This window comes from Papio anubis, chromosome 5 (assembly GCF_008728515.1).
Source record: "Papio anubis isolate 15944 chromosome 5, Panubis1.0, whole genome shotgun sequence".
In the NCBI taxonomy this organism is placed as follows: domain Eukaryota; kingdom Metazoa; phylum Chordata; class Mammalia; order Primates; family Cercopithecidae; genus Papio; species Papio anubis.
Genome location: NC_044980.1, coordinates 115,857,074 through 115,872,029, shown reverse-complemented (window position 1 = coordinate 115,872,029; position 14,956 = coordinate 115,857,074). Strand labels below are relative to the sequence as shown.

The window sequence follows — 14,956 nt, the reverse complement described above, 5'->3', positions numbered from 1 at the left end:
AGCTTTTGAAATAAATAGTTCACTGTTTTGCAGATCACATTACTAAAAAGAAACATTTATAGTTGTGGGCGGATGTGGAATCAGAGGAAAATTTACACTGGACACCACCACCAAGCCCAAATTATTATAATTTAGTCTTGAATCACTTTAATCAACACTTTAAAATATTTTGATATTCTTAGCCATAATTTATTTTGTTCTCTTACAAGTGCTCTTTAGCAATTTTCTGGATCATCAAATAAGAGTTCAGTACAATTTACTTTTGGGTCAATTAGTTGGAATGACACTTTCGGAATTATCAATTACTTAATTTCTGATGAATTTTTAGGTTTTGAACAGGACTCACCAACCTCATTTCTCAGTTCAGCCGTTTTGAATTACATAAAGACAAAAACATGGCAAGGATTTTACAGCAGGAAAATGATTTGTTTTTGTTTTTCAACATTCCTATAATCCAGAGAGCTGAAGAAATCTTTGATCTAGAAAGCTTAGAAATTCAAAGCCCCCTCAACCACTGTTTTTTTTTCAAATTAAGGAAGAATTAAAAACAGTATTTGTAATGGAAAATTGTGGTGCCATTAAGTACATAACGGCTTTTACTTAAGTCTGTAATTCATTTTGTGGATTTAAGATTTTGGCCAAGAGTAAGTTTTAGGTGTGATATAACATAAGTTCCTCCAAGGTTTGCTAGTGTTACTGACATTCTAGAGTGGTGGAAAAACAACTGGCATTGATGCAGAATTGGAGTGACTAGTACCAGGAATCAAGTCAGAAAAAAAGACCATCTGACAAATAGTAAGAGTTAATACAAAATTAATTTTAAAATCCCACCCTAGGCCGGGCGCTGTGGCTCATGCCTGTAGTCCCAGCACTTTGGGAGGCCGAGGCAGGCGGATCACAAGGTCAGGAGTTTGAAACCAGCCTGGCCAATATGGTGAAACCCCATCTCTACTGAAAATACAAAAATTAGCTGGGCATGGTGGTGGGCACCTGTAGTCCCAGCTACTCGAGAGGCTGAGGCAGGAGAATCACTTGAACCCAGGAGGTGGAGGTTGCAGTGAGCCGAGATTATGCCACTGCACTCCAGCCTGGGCAACAGAGTGAGACTCAGTCTCAAAAAAAAAAAAAAAAAAAAAAAAAAATTCCCACCCTAGTTAGATTAGGATGCAGAGGATTCACAGATTTGGAGGATTTGGAGGACCCAACTTACCAAAACCCCTTCTATCACCCACTTTTAAAGTTTTATTAGCAGTCAGGTACCTTTCCACCCCCATTAACTTTTCAGAGCATGTGAAGGACTTCCTTCTTGGAGCACGGTGGGCCTTCAAAGCGCTGTTAAAACTACAGTCGCCGTCTGTCCAAGGTGGTAACATTATGTCCTGTTATAGATATCCTGCATCTATTTCCAGGATCCAGATATCTCTATATGAAAATGACCCTTTTTCTTCTCTGGTCTTAAAGGACAAGCCTGCTTCTGGTGCCTTTTCTGGACACCAGGAGCTGCACTCTGACAAAATGTCCAGGGTAAAGGAGGAAGAACTGGTCAGCCTGGAGCAGAGAAACTCCAGACTTGATTTAACCATGTCTGCTTGAAGCATAGCCTCTCTTACAAAGACTTCAGAACTCCTGAATTGGCTCCAAGCCTTGTGCGAGGTGCTCTCTGCTAGCTCCAGCCCCTCGTTATCCTCCAGGCTCACTGACTTTCCTTCAGGACCTTGACTGAAGCTGTATTCTGATTTGGGGCTTTGTAACTTGCTGATGTCCCTGCAACACCCTTCCCTTTCCCCTTTGCTTTTCCTGGCTAATTACTCCTATATTCTTTAGGTCTCAACTTCAGTGTCACTATCTCAGAGAAGGGCCCTGGCCTGCCCAAATCTAGGTATCTTACCTATGTACAAGTAAACCTCTTTATTTCCTTAATGACACTTAACACATACTTTATCATTACAATTGTTCAAGTATTTATCCAGCCAATATCACATTATTCTGTAAGTTTCATAAGGGCAAGGATTCTAGTTTACCAAGGTCGAATTTGGAAAGATACCAAGGTTTTAGAAATACACCATGTTGCCTGCTGTGATGAAGAAAAGTTACTATACTAGGTATGAAAGTTCGTGTAAAAGATGACAATTTCTAAGTGAATGGTATCTTTTATTTTTTATTACATTTAAAATACCTTACTTATTTTGTCCAATCATCTTGATATTTGCTTGAGTTGCTGAGCACTGGACTGTTGCTTTAAAGGGTGGCTCATGCCTGAAACCCCCACTACAAAGTCACCAGCCTCTTGCAGTAGCCATGCTGGCATTGTTTGATTTTGTGCCTGCTCCTTCTAGAAGTATTGAGGTGTTTTTTTGTTTGTTTGCTTTGTCTAATTAAAAAGAAATTGAACATTTTAAAATGCACAACATGAAAATAATTTGAAGTGCCCCAGGACTGTGGTTCTCAAACTTTATGGTGCATCAGAATCACCCAGAGGGTTAGTCAGATTTCCAGACTGCCTGATTCAGCAAGTCTGGGATAGGGCATGAAAAGTGGTACAAAGTTCTTGGGTGATGCTGATGCTACTGGTTCAGAGTCCACACTTTTTTTTTTTTTTTTTTTGAGACGGAGTCTCGCTCTGTCGTCCAGCCTGGAGTGCAGTGGCCGGATGGCAGCTCACTGCAAGCTCCGCCTCCCGGGTTTACGCCATTCTCCTGCCTCAGCCTCCCGAGTAGCTGGGACTACAGGCGCCCGCCACCTCGCCCGGCTAGTTTTTTGTATTTTTAGTAGAGACGGGGTTTCACCGTGTTAGCCAGGATGGTCTCAATCTCCTGACCTCGTGATCCGCCCGTCTCGGCCTCCCAAAGTGCTGGGATTACAGGCTTGAGCCACCGCGCCCGGCCCCAGAGTCCACACTTTGAAAACCACTGCCCTGGGGTGTCACAAAGCTATGGTTTGTAATCACTGAATTAGCTTAGGTATTTGTAAAAAGAATACACATTTAAGAGATCATCCAAATATGTAGTTACATAATCCATTAACCACTCTGTGTCAGACTGGTGAGCAAACTATAGACAGTCACTGTTTACAGAACAAGGAGGACGTAACAAATCACAATTGGAATCTGGGAAGATGTTAGCTGGTCCTGATTTCAAGGTCATTTACTCAAAGCATTCTGAAACCCCTGCTACAGAATTTGCAGCCAGCACTGAACTGGGGGCCAGAACATAGGCTGCCATCCCCTCACCCATTCAACAGTTGTTCTTAACACTGGCTCTGGGTCTCGCACTGGAGAAACCGTCCACAAGTCAGATGCTACCCCTGCTCTGATGGAGTTCACATTCTTTGAAGGAGAAAGGCAGTAACAAGTACACAAATAAACAGGATAACTTCAGATGGTCATAGCAGCTCTGAAGGAAGTAACAATAGAATAATGGTTTGGAGTGGGGCCTAGGGTGCTACTTTAGATGGGTGACTGAAGAGGAACTCTTTGAAAAGGTGACATTTAAGCTGGTACCTAATGGGTAAGAATGAGCCAGCTTTTGAAGAGGGATGAAAAGGGTTTCAGGCAGAGACTGGTAGGTCCAAAGGTCTTGTGGAGAGACCAAGGTTGGCATGTTCTAGGAACTGAAAGGCCACTGTTGCCAGTGAGCACCTGTAGGAAGAATGTAGGAAGAATTTAGAGAGGGCAGCAGAAATTTAAATGTTTTTCTTAGTGGGAATGGAATCTACTGGAGAACTTTGAGCAAGAAAGTGATGTGATCTGATCAACATTTTAAAAAGATCACCTTGGTTATTGTGTCGAGAATGGACTGCAGTAAAAATGAAATCAGAGAGCCCTGGGAGGAGGCTGCTGTTAGCACGGAGCTTTGTTTAATCAAGTGAGATTGGAAAGCACTTTGCAATTTATAACATTGTGGAAATATTAGCAGCTATTGCAATACTAGTTCTTTCTGACTTAAGCATTCATGTCTGGTTCAGAATTGCACATAGGCCACACAACTATAATCCCAGCACTTTGGGAGGCTGAGATGGGAGGATTGCTTGAGCCCAGGAGTTCAAGACTAGCCTGGGCAACATGGTGAAACCCTGTCTCTACAGAAAATACTATATATATATATAAAACATAAGATATATATATATATATATATATTATATATATCATAAGATCTGTCTCTCTCTCTCTCTCTTAGCTGGGCGTAGTGGCATGTGCCTGTAGTCCCAGCTACTTTGTATGCTGAGGTGGGATGATTGCTTGTTTCCAGGAGGTGGAGACTGTAGTGAGCCGAGATCATGACACTGTACTCCGGCCTGGGTGACAGCGGGAGACCCCGTCTCCAAAAAAACACATAAATACAATTCTATTGTGAGGCTGATTAGGGAGTGGATTCGCCCAAGCTCTGTAGATGAAAGATTCAAATCCAGATCCCTTATTAACTGGTATCCTTGGTCAAGTTATTTCACTTCTCTAAGCTTCCTTTTTCTCACTATAATGTGGAATAAGAATACACACATCTTTAAAGATGTTGTGAAGCTTCAATGAGATAGTCCATGAACACGATTTAGCCCAGTGCCTCTTGGCCCCTAAACTAGTCTTCATTCATGTTAGCTACTATTTTTATTAATGTCTCTGATCTTCAATTTCTTCTTCAATAAAATGGGGCACTAAAAACTACTCCGTAAAGAACTTAACGTGATAAAATATGCAAAACCCTAGTCCAACAACATATGACATCCAGTAGAAACTCAGTACATAGGAGTACATAGGAGTATCTAAATGACGTAGAATATTGTAGCTAGGGACACCAATGATGTCGCTGTAACTACTGTTAAGTGTAATGAAGACAGAAAATGGTTCACATTCTATAGACCAGATTTACAATCACACTCTTAGGACACAAATTTTTTTTCTAGTAAATTAGGTGTATTCCAATGACTTAACATATATAATATGCCCTCCTTCCCAACACAAAAATAGATGCCCCTTCGCCCTCATCAGAATCCAGTCTGTCACTATGTATCTGCACAGACAGAAAACAAACGTTGCAGACATTTTGGTTTTGAGTTAGTGCCTGCTGCTTCCCTGGTTTCAAAATCTGCTGAATTCAAAATCTGTAATTATCATCAAGAATAAAAACCAAAACAAAGCCAAAATGAAAATGATTACTTGCAAGGAGCAGAGAGACTGGAGGAAAATAGCCTTAATCACTGAACTTTATGTCCAATTCATTAAGATGAAAAAACCCTTCCTAGTAAATGACCAACAATTCCAGAAAGCAAGGATTACATCTGTATTCGTTAGGTAATTAACACAGTGCCTTAATCCAGTGGGGGAACCCAAATGCATTTCATTGAACAAACGAGTGAATGAATGAATATACAACTTCCCAATTATGTATAGGGCATCTATTGAGACCACTACCCAAATTTGTCCTTCCTGCTTCTGCAGAGTCTCTTTCTGTGGCCTCATATAACACCCCCAAGTGTTGAACAGATGTTCTCTTGGTACTGGATTCTGAAGGACTTACAAAAGTCAATAAATAATTCAAGGAGATGGCTAAAGGGTAGGTCATAAACCATCTCCCTCAATTGGTGGTCCCTAATACAGGTGTGTACCAGAGTCAACTCGGTGGTGTTTTTAACTACCCAAGGACAGGTCTCTGGCCAGATTTATTGATTCAGAATCCCAACTGATTCTGATGCAAATCTCTGGTTTAGAACTACTGTTTTAGGATTGTAGAGGTTGCCAGGGATGTGAGACCACTAACTGGTATGTGTGCCAAAAGCTCTCCTGCACCCATGACAGACAGTGTTACTTGATCACTACACCCTTACTCTCTGAGCCTGCACTCATTCAAAAGCCTTTATTGTTTTTACTGTGGTAAGATAGACATGACATAAAATTTATTTTAACCATTTTTAGTGTACAATACTATGGCATTAAGTACATTACCTTGTTAAGCAACAATCACCACCGTCCAGCTCCAGAACGTTTTCATCTTCCCCAGCTGAAACCTATTAAACACTAATTCCCCATTTCCTCTTTTCCCCCAGCCTCTGTCAACCAAAGTTCCACTTTCTGTCTCTATAAATTTGACTATTCTAGATACTTCATAGAAATGGAATCATACAGTATTTGCTTTTTTGTGACTGGCTTATGTCTCTGAATGTCTTCAAGGTTCATCTATGTTGCAGCATGTGTCAGAATTTCCTTTTCATACATTCTTCCATCACTGGACACTTGGGTTGTTTCCACCTTTTGGCTACTATGAATATATGCTATGAACATGGATAAATGTATTAGTCCGTTCTCACATTTCTATAAAGGACTGCCCAAGACTGAGTAATTTATAAAGGAAAGAAGTTTAATTGACTCACAGTTCCACATGGCTGGGGAGGCCTCAGGAAACTTACAATCATGGCAGAAGGGGAAGCAAACACATCCTTCTTCACATGATGGCAGGAAGGAGAGGTGCCAAGCAAAAGGGGGAAAAGACCCTTATAAAACCATCGGATCTCATGAGAACTCACTCACTATCGTAAGAACAGCAGCATGGCGGTAACTGCCCCCATGAGTCAATTACCTCCCGGCAGGTCCCTCTGACGACCTGCGGTCATTATGGGAACTACGATCAATTCAAGATGAGATTTGGTTGGGGACACAGCCAAACCATTATACAAATAGCTGTTTGAGTCCCTGCTTTCTTCTTTTAGGTATATATCCAGAAGTGGAAGTGCTGAATCACATAGCAATTCAATGTTTAATTTTTTGAAGAAGTTATACCATTTCCCACAGAGGTTGCAACCATTTCACACTTCCACAAGCAATGTACAGTTACAAGGGTTCTAATTTCTCCTCCTCCTCTTATCATATTAGAAATAAACATCTATGTGAATGTGTGAGAGGTTTTGTGTGTGCATATGTGTGTGTGGTGTAGACAGATACAAACCACGTTTCCAATGAAATCTTAGGAGCAGAAGACAAACTCAAATATTTCCTTGTTCTTTGTTTTTATTTAACTCCAAATAGCTAATAACATAAAAACATTAAAAAAAATCTCCAATACCCGACTATTAAGTTATTTTTGGTTGACAACACTTGATTAGTTTGTTCTTGCTTGTTTTCAACATGTAGTAACAGAATCTATAATAACTTTAAAAGTTTGCAGCAGGCTTAAAACCTGAATATTTAGATCCTAATCAAAAACCATGATGTAGTTATTAGTTTTGATTTTAACTACTTGCCCCCCACAGAACTTATTAAAATGAATAACCATAAATAGTCTAGCTATTAATTAGATCTCAATGAAATGCCCACATACAGCACATACATATAGGTAGTACATATGCTTTTATCCTTTACTACTCAAAGTATGATGTACAGAGGAATTATATCATAAACACCTTTAACTTACATTAACTCAACACATGAGGTCAGTGAAAAGGAAGCCATAAGGAAAATAACATGAAATCCTGTGGTGATCCCACCTATGATGAATGCACACCCTCGAGGAAACCCAGGTGGGTGCTGTCTATCCGCTGGGTGGGTGCTTCGCTCCTTGTCAGTTCACATCTGCCACTAGCGGGGCAAGCATCTTGCAAGGCTATGATTCTAGTGTTAAAAGGTATGTGCTTTTTTTTTTTTTTTTTTTTTAAACAAAATGACCCCTAAACAAACACCAACAACTTCACTTGATTTTCAAACAAAGAAACAGTCTTTTTTTCCAACATGGGGGGAAAAGCTACTTGTAGTGGATGTACAGGTTTCCAACATGGCACCCTTCTAAAGGGCTTTCAAGGATCATCCTAATAGCCCATTTTACCTATGTACTGACCTTGGAAGCTAACCCCTGAGTATGATGCAACTCCACTCTAATGTAAATTAAAATGCCATGATCTTTAAAAATGCCATAATATTGTCAGTATAATTTAACTTCCAGTTTAGTTCCATCTTCACATTTAGCAGTGTGTGTCTGTGACCGTCTCCTGGTGCCAGCATTTCAGAATGTACTATCACTGGCTGAGAAAATCTCATGGTGAGAAGAGTAGTGTGTCATAAGATCTGAACAAAAAAGCTACCAAAGTTGATCAGTCTCAGTATGATTCAGGATATGATTTCCAATTAGCAAATGGTGCGACTGAAGCAGAGAGTAGCTTTGTTTTGCTACACTCAGTGCTCCCAGGAATATCCTGTGGCCTCCTTTTCGTGGGTTTCTATGCTGGCAGTTACACTCTACTTCTTAAACACTTGGCCTTAGACTGACCACCGCCCTGGTTCAGTTTCTATTTTTAAGAGCACCGTTCTAATGGAAATGTCCCTGCCCTGAATTAAGCTGGGACTGTACACTTTACCACTAGCTAGAGCTGTTATATATCATAGCATTTAGATTAATTTGGTAAGTATTGATTTCCTTGACTGTGACTTCGAAACTTGCTTCTGCTTCTTTTAGCCATGTAGGATTTCTACCTGGGGTGTAGATGAGGGTAAAATATCCCATGGAGGACTCCTTCAATAACCACATTTGGAAAATCTGGAAAAAAAAAAGAAAGAAAGAAAAACTGCTTTTCTTATGTGAAACAATAATTGCATTTTGTAGAATGGAACAAGGCAAGGCTTACGGTAAACACAGGAATCTGCATCACCAGGCGTTTGCCTGGTTGAGGATGTGCTATCAGTCATGCTGCTTCAGCCTAAAGCCACTTGAGCGCACCACCAGGCGCGGCAGGAATGTGCGGCCAGATTTGTAGCTTATTGATTTAAGGGATGTTCTAATGGTTAATGCTGCTGGGCCTCAGCTCTTTATCTGAATGTTTTCTCACGAGGAAGATGGATTACACTGGCAATTCAATTTCTAACAAAATCTCAATATACTTGAAGGAATTCCAAGATTTCTACTGGGAATACCTCACTGCAGTTTTTCCATTGTGGTTTACAGTGCATTTAGTCCAAGTTGTCTTGAGTCTACTTGTTCTATTAGACTAGCTTCGAAAGAAAGCAGTAAGATGGGGGTCTGTCTTCCTAACTTAAAAGGGCAAATTTCCAACAGAAGCCATCCTGCCAAACTTGAAAACATAGCTACATTATTATAGGAGATAGGAAGGGAGGCCAGGGGTGCAGAGTATGTTCTACTACATTCCAGTCATTAGAGTAGGTAAAATGTGAATGGATTACTTGAATGGGAACCAATCTATCTCATGGTTCAGAAGTTTAATTTTTAAACTTTATTCTGTACATAATGACATCCAGGAATTATCCTAAAGCTGAACACTTTAAAGAAATATAGTTATTACCTAAGAAAATAAAAGTGGTCCAATATTTTAAGAAAAAAAATGTACATCAAACCTCTATTGTCAACTGTGTAAATAAAATCATTTACTAGGGGATTACTGCCTCATCAGAGGAGGCACAAAGGCTCTCAGAGGCTAGGGGTAGGCAGAGGGAGCTAGCCAGGTGGAAAGTCTGTGGCCAGAGGGAGCCTGGAGGGTTCAGAGACCTAAATGAAGGCCAACGTAGCAAGAGAAGCGGGAATGAGGAGGCTGGAGGGCCCGGGGTGCCCAATCATACCTGGGAAGAACAGATAGGAATTCTGGCTTTATCTAAAACTCAATGGGAAGCTATTGAGGGAGTTTAAGCAGAGTGGGACAGAGTAGAATTGTGTTTTGAAAAACATGATTCTGGCTGCCAACTGGAGAATGGACTGGAGCAAGTTCAAAGCAGACACAAGGAGATCAGTTCGGAGACTACTGCAGTAGTTCGCGAGGGCAATGTGGCAGCCCAAACGAGGTTGAGGATGGAGAACCATGGAGGAATTCTAGAGAAATGAAGGGCGGGACCAAGTGACGGGTTAGATGTGGTTAGTGAGGGGAGGGGTGAAATCAAGCATGCCTCTTGGGTTTCTGGCTTGCATAATCACAGGGTGGTGGGAGAAGACCCAGAATAGGAGTAAAACAGAAGATCATCACCTTGGTCTGGAACTTGTGTTTGAGGCATCCGTGAGACTTGCCAAAGGGGAAGTCAAGAAGTGATAGAATGTGGTGACCAGTTTACCTCAACAAGTATTTATTGAGAGGCCTCTGTGTCCTGGATTGGCCATGTAATAGCTGTGTGACCTTAGGTGAGTTATTGAACATCTCTGTGCCTCTCTTTCCTCAACTGTGAAATGGATTTCATAATAGTATCTACCTTATAGGCTGTTTTAAAAATTGGGGAGACAAGTGAATGAGCACACAAAATAATGTCTTAGAAAATCTCCAACACATGAATATCCAGTTATTTTTGGTTGATGACACTTGATTTTTCAGGGCATGCCTTTCCCCAACATGAAGTAATGGTTTTTCATGAAATATATCTTTGAAAGCTTGTGATAGGCCTTACACATGTATATTTAGAGCCCAATAAAAACCAATAATTTAGCTAAGCTAATTTTAATTCTAATTGTATTTCTCCCACATAGAAGGGTATTAAAATCAATTGCCAGAAATAGAGCTGTTGGTTAATTTTCTAAAAGATACCCAAAAATGGCATATTACATGAAGGTGGAAGACATGCCTTTATTCTTTGCCACTCACAATATAGAAGTTGATTTGAAGGTCAGTGAAATTACATCGTAAGTATATTTAGCTTAAAAGGATTCAACTAAATAAGTTAAGCAAAAAAGACATAAAGGAAAATAACATTACATACTGTGGGTAACTCTACCACGATGGTAATATGTCAAGCAGTGACAAGAACGGGGCAAGGAGAAAAATACAGCAGGGCATGGGCTGGAGAGAGGGCCAGAGACAGGGAAGTGAGGGAAGAACCTGAGTGATGGTGCCATTTGGGTGACGACTTGCAGGAAGGGACAAAGCAGCCCTCTGGGAGGGTGTCTGGGAGAAGGGCATTCCCGGCAGAGGGAACAGCAAGTGCTAAGGCTCTGTATGTATGTCCACGAAGAGCTGAACATATGCTAGATGCTGGGGATTTAGAGGACAAAGACAAAGAACAAAGATAAGATAGTGACCATTACTATAAAGGAAGCAAATAGGGTTCTCTGACAAAAAGTGAATGGGATGGAGGTGTTTTAAAGCAAGGTCCACCAACTAGTGATCAGAAATAACATAATCAGGGTTTTGGTTTGTTTTCTCATCTGTTCCACTCTACTTTAAACTGCGGATTTTGGCTTCATCATATGCATGATTTACTACAATGTCCATTATTGCCAGCATTACTCAGTAAACTGTTCTTGCCTTTGATTCCCATTGAGAGGTGATGAGAAGGAAGGTGATGTAGGGCAGGTTTTGTTGTTATTTTTGTTGGGTTTTGCTTATTTAATGAACATGTATTGTGAATGGGTAGAGGGGCTTGTGGAGAGGGAGAATCAGCACAGGCTCTCTGAAGCTGTGGCATTCAATGTGAGCCCTGGAAGATGAGAGGCAGCTGGCTATGGGATGGAGAAAAGAAGGCTCAAGGTGGAGGAAACAGCACACCTGAGGCCCAGAAAGAATTCCAGGGTGGCTAGGGCAGAGTGTATGAGGAGGTCCAGTAGGAACATGAGCCTGGGGCAGCTCACAGAGGGCCTTACAAATAAACCACAGGTAAGAGTCTGGAGCTTCCAGGAGAGAGTTGAGATGGAAATACAACATTGTGACTCAGGTGCACACACACGGTAGGCAGGCCACACACAAGGAGATATCTGAAAGAAAGTGTAGTGAGAAGAGGAGAAGGTCTATGACAGCATTCTGGTCAGCTGCTATAGAGTGGAAGGAAGTGGGAGAGCCAAGGGGAGACATTGTTTGAAGGAGTAGAAACCGATCAACATGTCTAAAGTACATGAGAGGCCAAGGAAGATGAGGACTGAAAAATATCCATGGGTTTTAGCCACACTGAAATCACTGGGGACTTTGGCAAGAGTTGTTTTGAGCTTCCTGGAAAATCAAATCAAAGACCAAAAAGCAAATGCTTTTCAATCTGTTAAGAGAGTACTCTCCTGATTTCTGATGTTAAAAGCTAAGAGATATTTGATTATTAGTATTTTATAAGAGGATAATCTTTGAAGACAGACACTCCTCTGACTTTGTAGGGGTCGGGGTCAGTACATCTGTGAAGAAATTTCCATATGCAATATCCTCTGGAATAATAACCTTAATATCTTGCTAAGAGGCATCATAACAAAAATGTGACACAAGTAAAGTTTCCTTTAAATTAAATGCTGAAGATTTGCAAGAATATATATCATTAGTATAACACTTCTAAGATAACAAGGATCTGATTCATGAAACTGGATTGGTCAAAATTCCAAGAAAACAGATCTGGTGACTGGTCCTCCCATACCTCCCATCCCATCCATCAAACCTGTGATTCACTTATTCTCAAACAGGAGTTCCCTTATTTTGCAAGTCTTCATCCATATTACCATGCTACCAATGATACATATGTTTTACTCTTCCCAGCTCAAGACATTTACCCCTGAGGTTCCTTCCAAGAAAGTTCTTCCTGTTCTTCACTGTCAAGCCAGGCATAGAGCACATGGTAGGCACTGCTCAATAAGCTGGATGAGTTGGATTTAAAGGTCATAAAATATGTTCCCTCTTCTATCAAGTATCCTGGCTATTCTAGTCTACAGTAACCATTTTACTGTCTACACTTCCGCAGGAATTTCAGTCAGATGCATGACATATCTGAGCATAAACAATACATGGAAAAAGTGCTTGTGGAGCCATTTTTCAAAGATAATATGAATAATTTATAAAACATTTAATCTATATTAGGTTGCATTATTAATATTTGTTAAATATGATATTTTAACACGACATCAACTAACATGTATATTTGTTAAACATAAGAAGCAAATGTTATAGAGAGGAAGTTATTCTTTACTGCAAGGAAAAAGAATATGAGGTCATATTCCTATACAGCAAAGGCAGCTCACTCTGATCAGGGTGCTACTAGGAAAGGTCCCTCAACCCTTCTTAGGGAGGAGTAGGACTGCGTCCTGGCCACTTTTCTTCAAACTGACAGCTAAGTGGGTGATCTGAGTATGTGCATCCTTGCTAGAGAGAGCAGTTCCCTTTCTCCTGCTCATAAGGTTTTATTGTCAGAAATAGGAAGGGTTTCAATGGATCATTTATCTACTACTATTTAGTGACTCCCAGAAACAAGATTCACTATGTGCAAAGAGCACAGAAGGAATACATAGGCAACAAGAGGTCCACCCATCAACCATCTTCCCTGGACCCCAATTTTCTCATTTAGCCAATGATAATATCAGCCCTGCTTAGTTCACAAGGTTGTTAAGGAAATTAAGTGAGATAATGTATGCAAATGAACTCATAAAGAGATGCATAACAGAATACTTTGAGAGGCACTCTGATGAATTTAAATTTCTTTGCACAGAGAAAAGACTCAGTCGAAAATATTGATTACAATTATACTTAAATCAATTAATTGTATTTAAAATATGCAACTTTCAAAAATATACAGTTGGCCATCAAAGATGCTGTAATCTAAATAGAAATGGAGATATGCCTGCAATGTATATATACATAGATTTTTCGGAAGAGGCATTTTTAAAAAGGACTAGATACTTGAATTTGAACCCTGGCATCTGGACAAAAACAAGCAGAGGCCAAAATGACATGATCGGAAAAATTAAGGACCATAAATACCTTTCTGCCTTATTACTCTAATTCAAAATAGTCTGGTAAGAGAGAAAGAAAAATTACATTTCCTCCTGAAAGGCTGGCCTCAATTAAAATTCTAAATGTCTCTTACACCAAGAGCACTGGTTTATTGGCAGATTATTAAGCCCTGGACCAATGTCACTCTGTTAGACCTGTATTAAAAACGTGGTTTATGTGGTGCAGGGTCAGATCAGTAAAGAGCTGTTAGCAGATGACAGGTTTGATTACCGCTGGCTGCAGGCAAGACGTATGGATCCCTGAGGAACAGCAGCACAGGCTGGTGGGACAGTTTGCTGGAAAGGTCAAGAACAGGCATGTCAGCATCAGGGAACGATGGTAAACAGAAAACACTACAAACTAGCTTTGAGGGGATCAAACTGCTGTGTGGGGACGTCTCAAGGTTTATGTTCTAACAGTGTGGGTGAATAATAGCACACAGAGTGAGAGCAAACAAATGGGCACTGCTCTCATCTTCTAAACATTTCTTTGTGGAATTTGAAGCAGATATACAATCTATACAATAAGTCATTGCTGAAACGTGCTTTCCTAAAAATCTTGTAATACGATTGTTGATAAAACATTCTGATTACTTGCATGAAACAATGTAGGGCTCTTATTCCTCCACTCTTAATTCTAACTGGTTACTCCTGTATTTCCCTATCAAATATTTATAATCTTAAAACCAATTTTCAAACAAAGGTTTTTAAGAAAAACGTAACTTGAAACGTATCATGGGTGATTAAATATTTAGCAAAACCATAATCCTATTCCCGGCTGATGAGGATTAGTCCTTACCTTGACTCTTCAGACTCTGTTTCATCAAAAGATCTAAAAGTTTTGAAAAAGAAAACAAACAAACAAACAAAAAAACCGCATACGTTGAGTCAATGTTTATGCCAACAAAGGAAAAAATACCCAATATTTTTAGATGACTGAATTGGGAGATATTTTTAAGAAGAGTTGTGAGTTTCCACTGAGCCACAGCATGGCTATGCCCCATCCTAAGGAATCTGAAGACTGGAATATTCTTTGATTTCAATTTTCCTGATGATTACTTAAAAATCCTCAGATTTTATTACTACTTTTGAGCTTGTATAATGGAGAAAACATTTCACTCAATACCATTGCTAATGTCTATTCTAAAAAATACATAAATATATACGAAGCCCAACCTCCCTGTAAACACATACAAGTTGGAACAGAACACACTGACAGCACATTATTTCATTATTTGCCAAGTATAGTGTATAATTTTTGCTCTGCAATAAGTGGAAAGTGGCCCTGAGTAAACAGTGCTCATGAAGAGCTGTGA

The 14,956-nt window shown here is 40.1% G+C and overlaps 1 protein-coding gene across 3 annotated transcripts in view; it reads right to left on the bottom strand.

Annotated features, from left to right (window-relative positions):
* Window positions 1-6,976: 6,976 nt before the first annotated feature.
* SNX24 (sorting nexin 24) overlaps window positions 6,977-14,956 on the bottom strand; it is a 177,544-nt gene continuing 169,564 nt past the window's right edge. For all 3 annotated transcript variants that reach the window (XM_009208978.4, XM_031666430.1, XM_031666431.1), the window contains 3 exons: window positions 14,440-14,472; window positions 13,873-13,937; window positions 6,977-8,513 (listed from right to left, as the gene is read on the bottom strand). In XM_009208978.4, coding sequence (XP_009207242.2) covers window positions 8,446-8,513; window positions 13,873-13,937; window positions 14,440-14,472 — 166 coding nt within the window. In that variant the 3' untranslated portion in view covers window positions 6,977-8,445. The remainder of the gene's footprint in view (window positions 8,514-13,872; window positions 13,938-14,439; window positions 14,473-14,956) is intronic.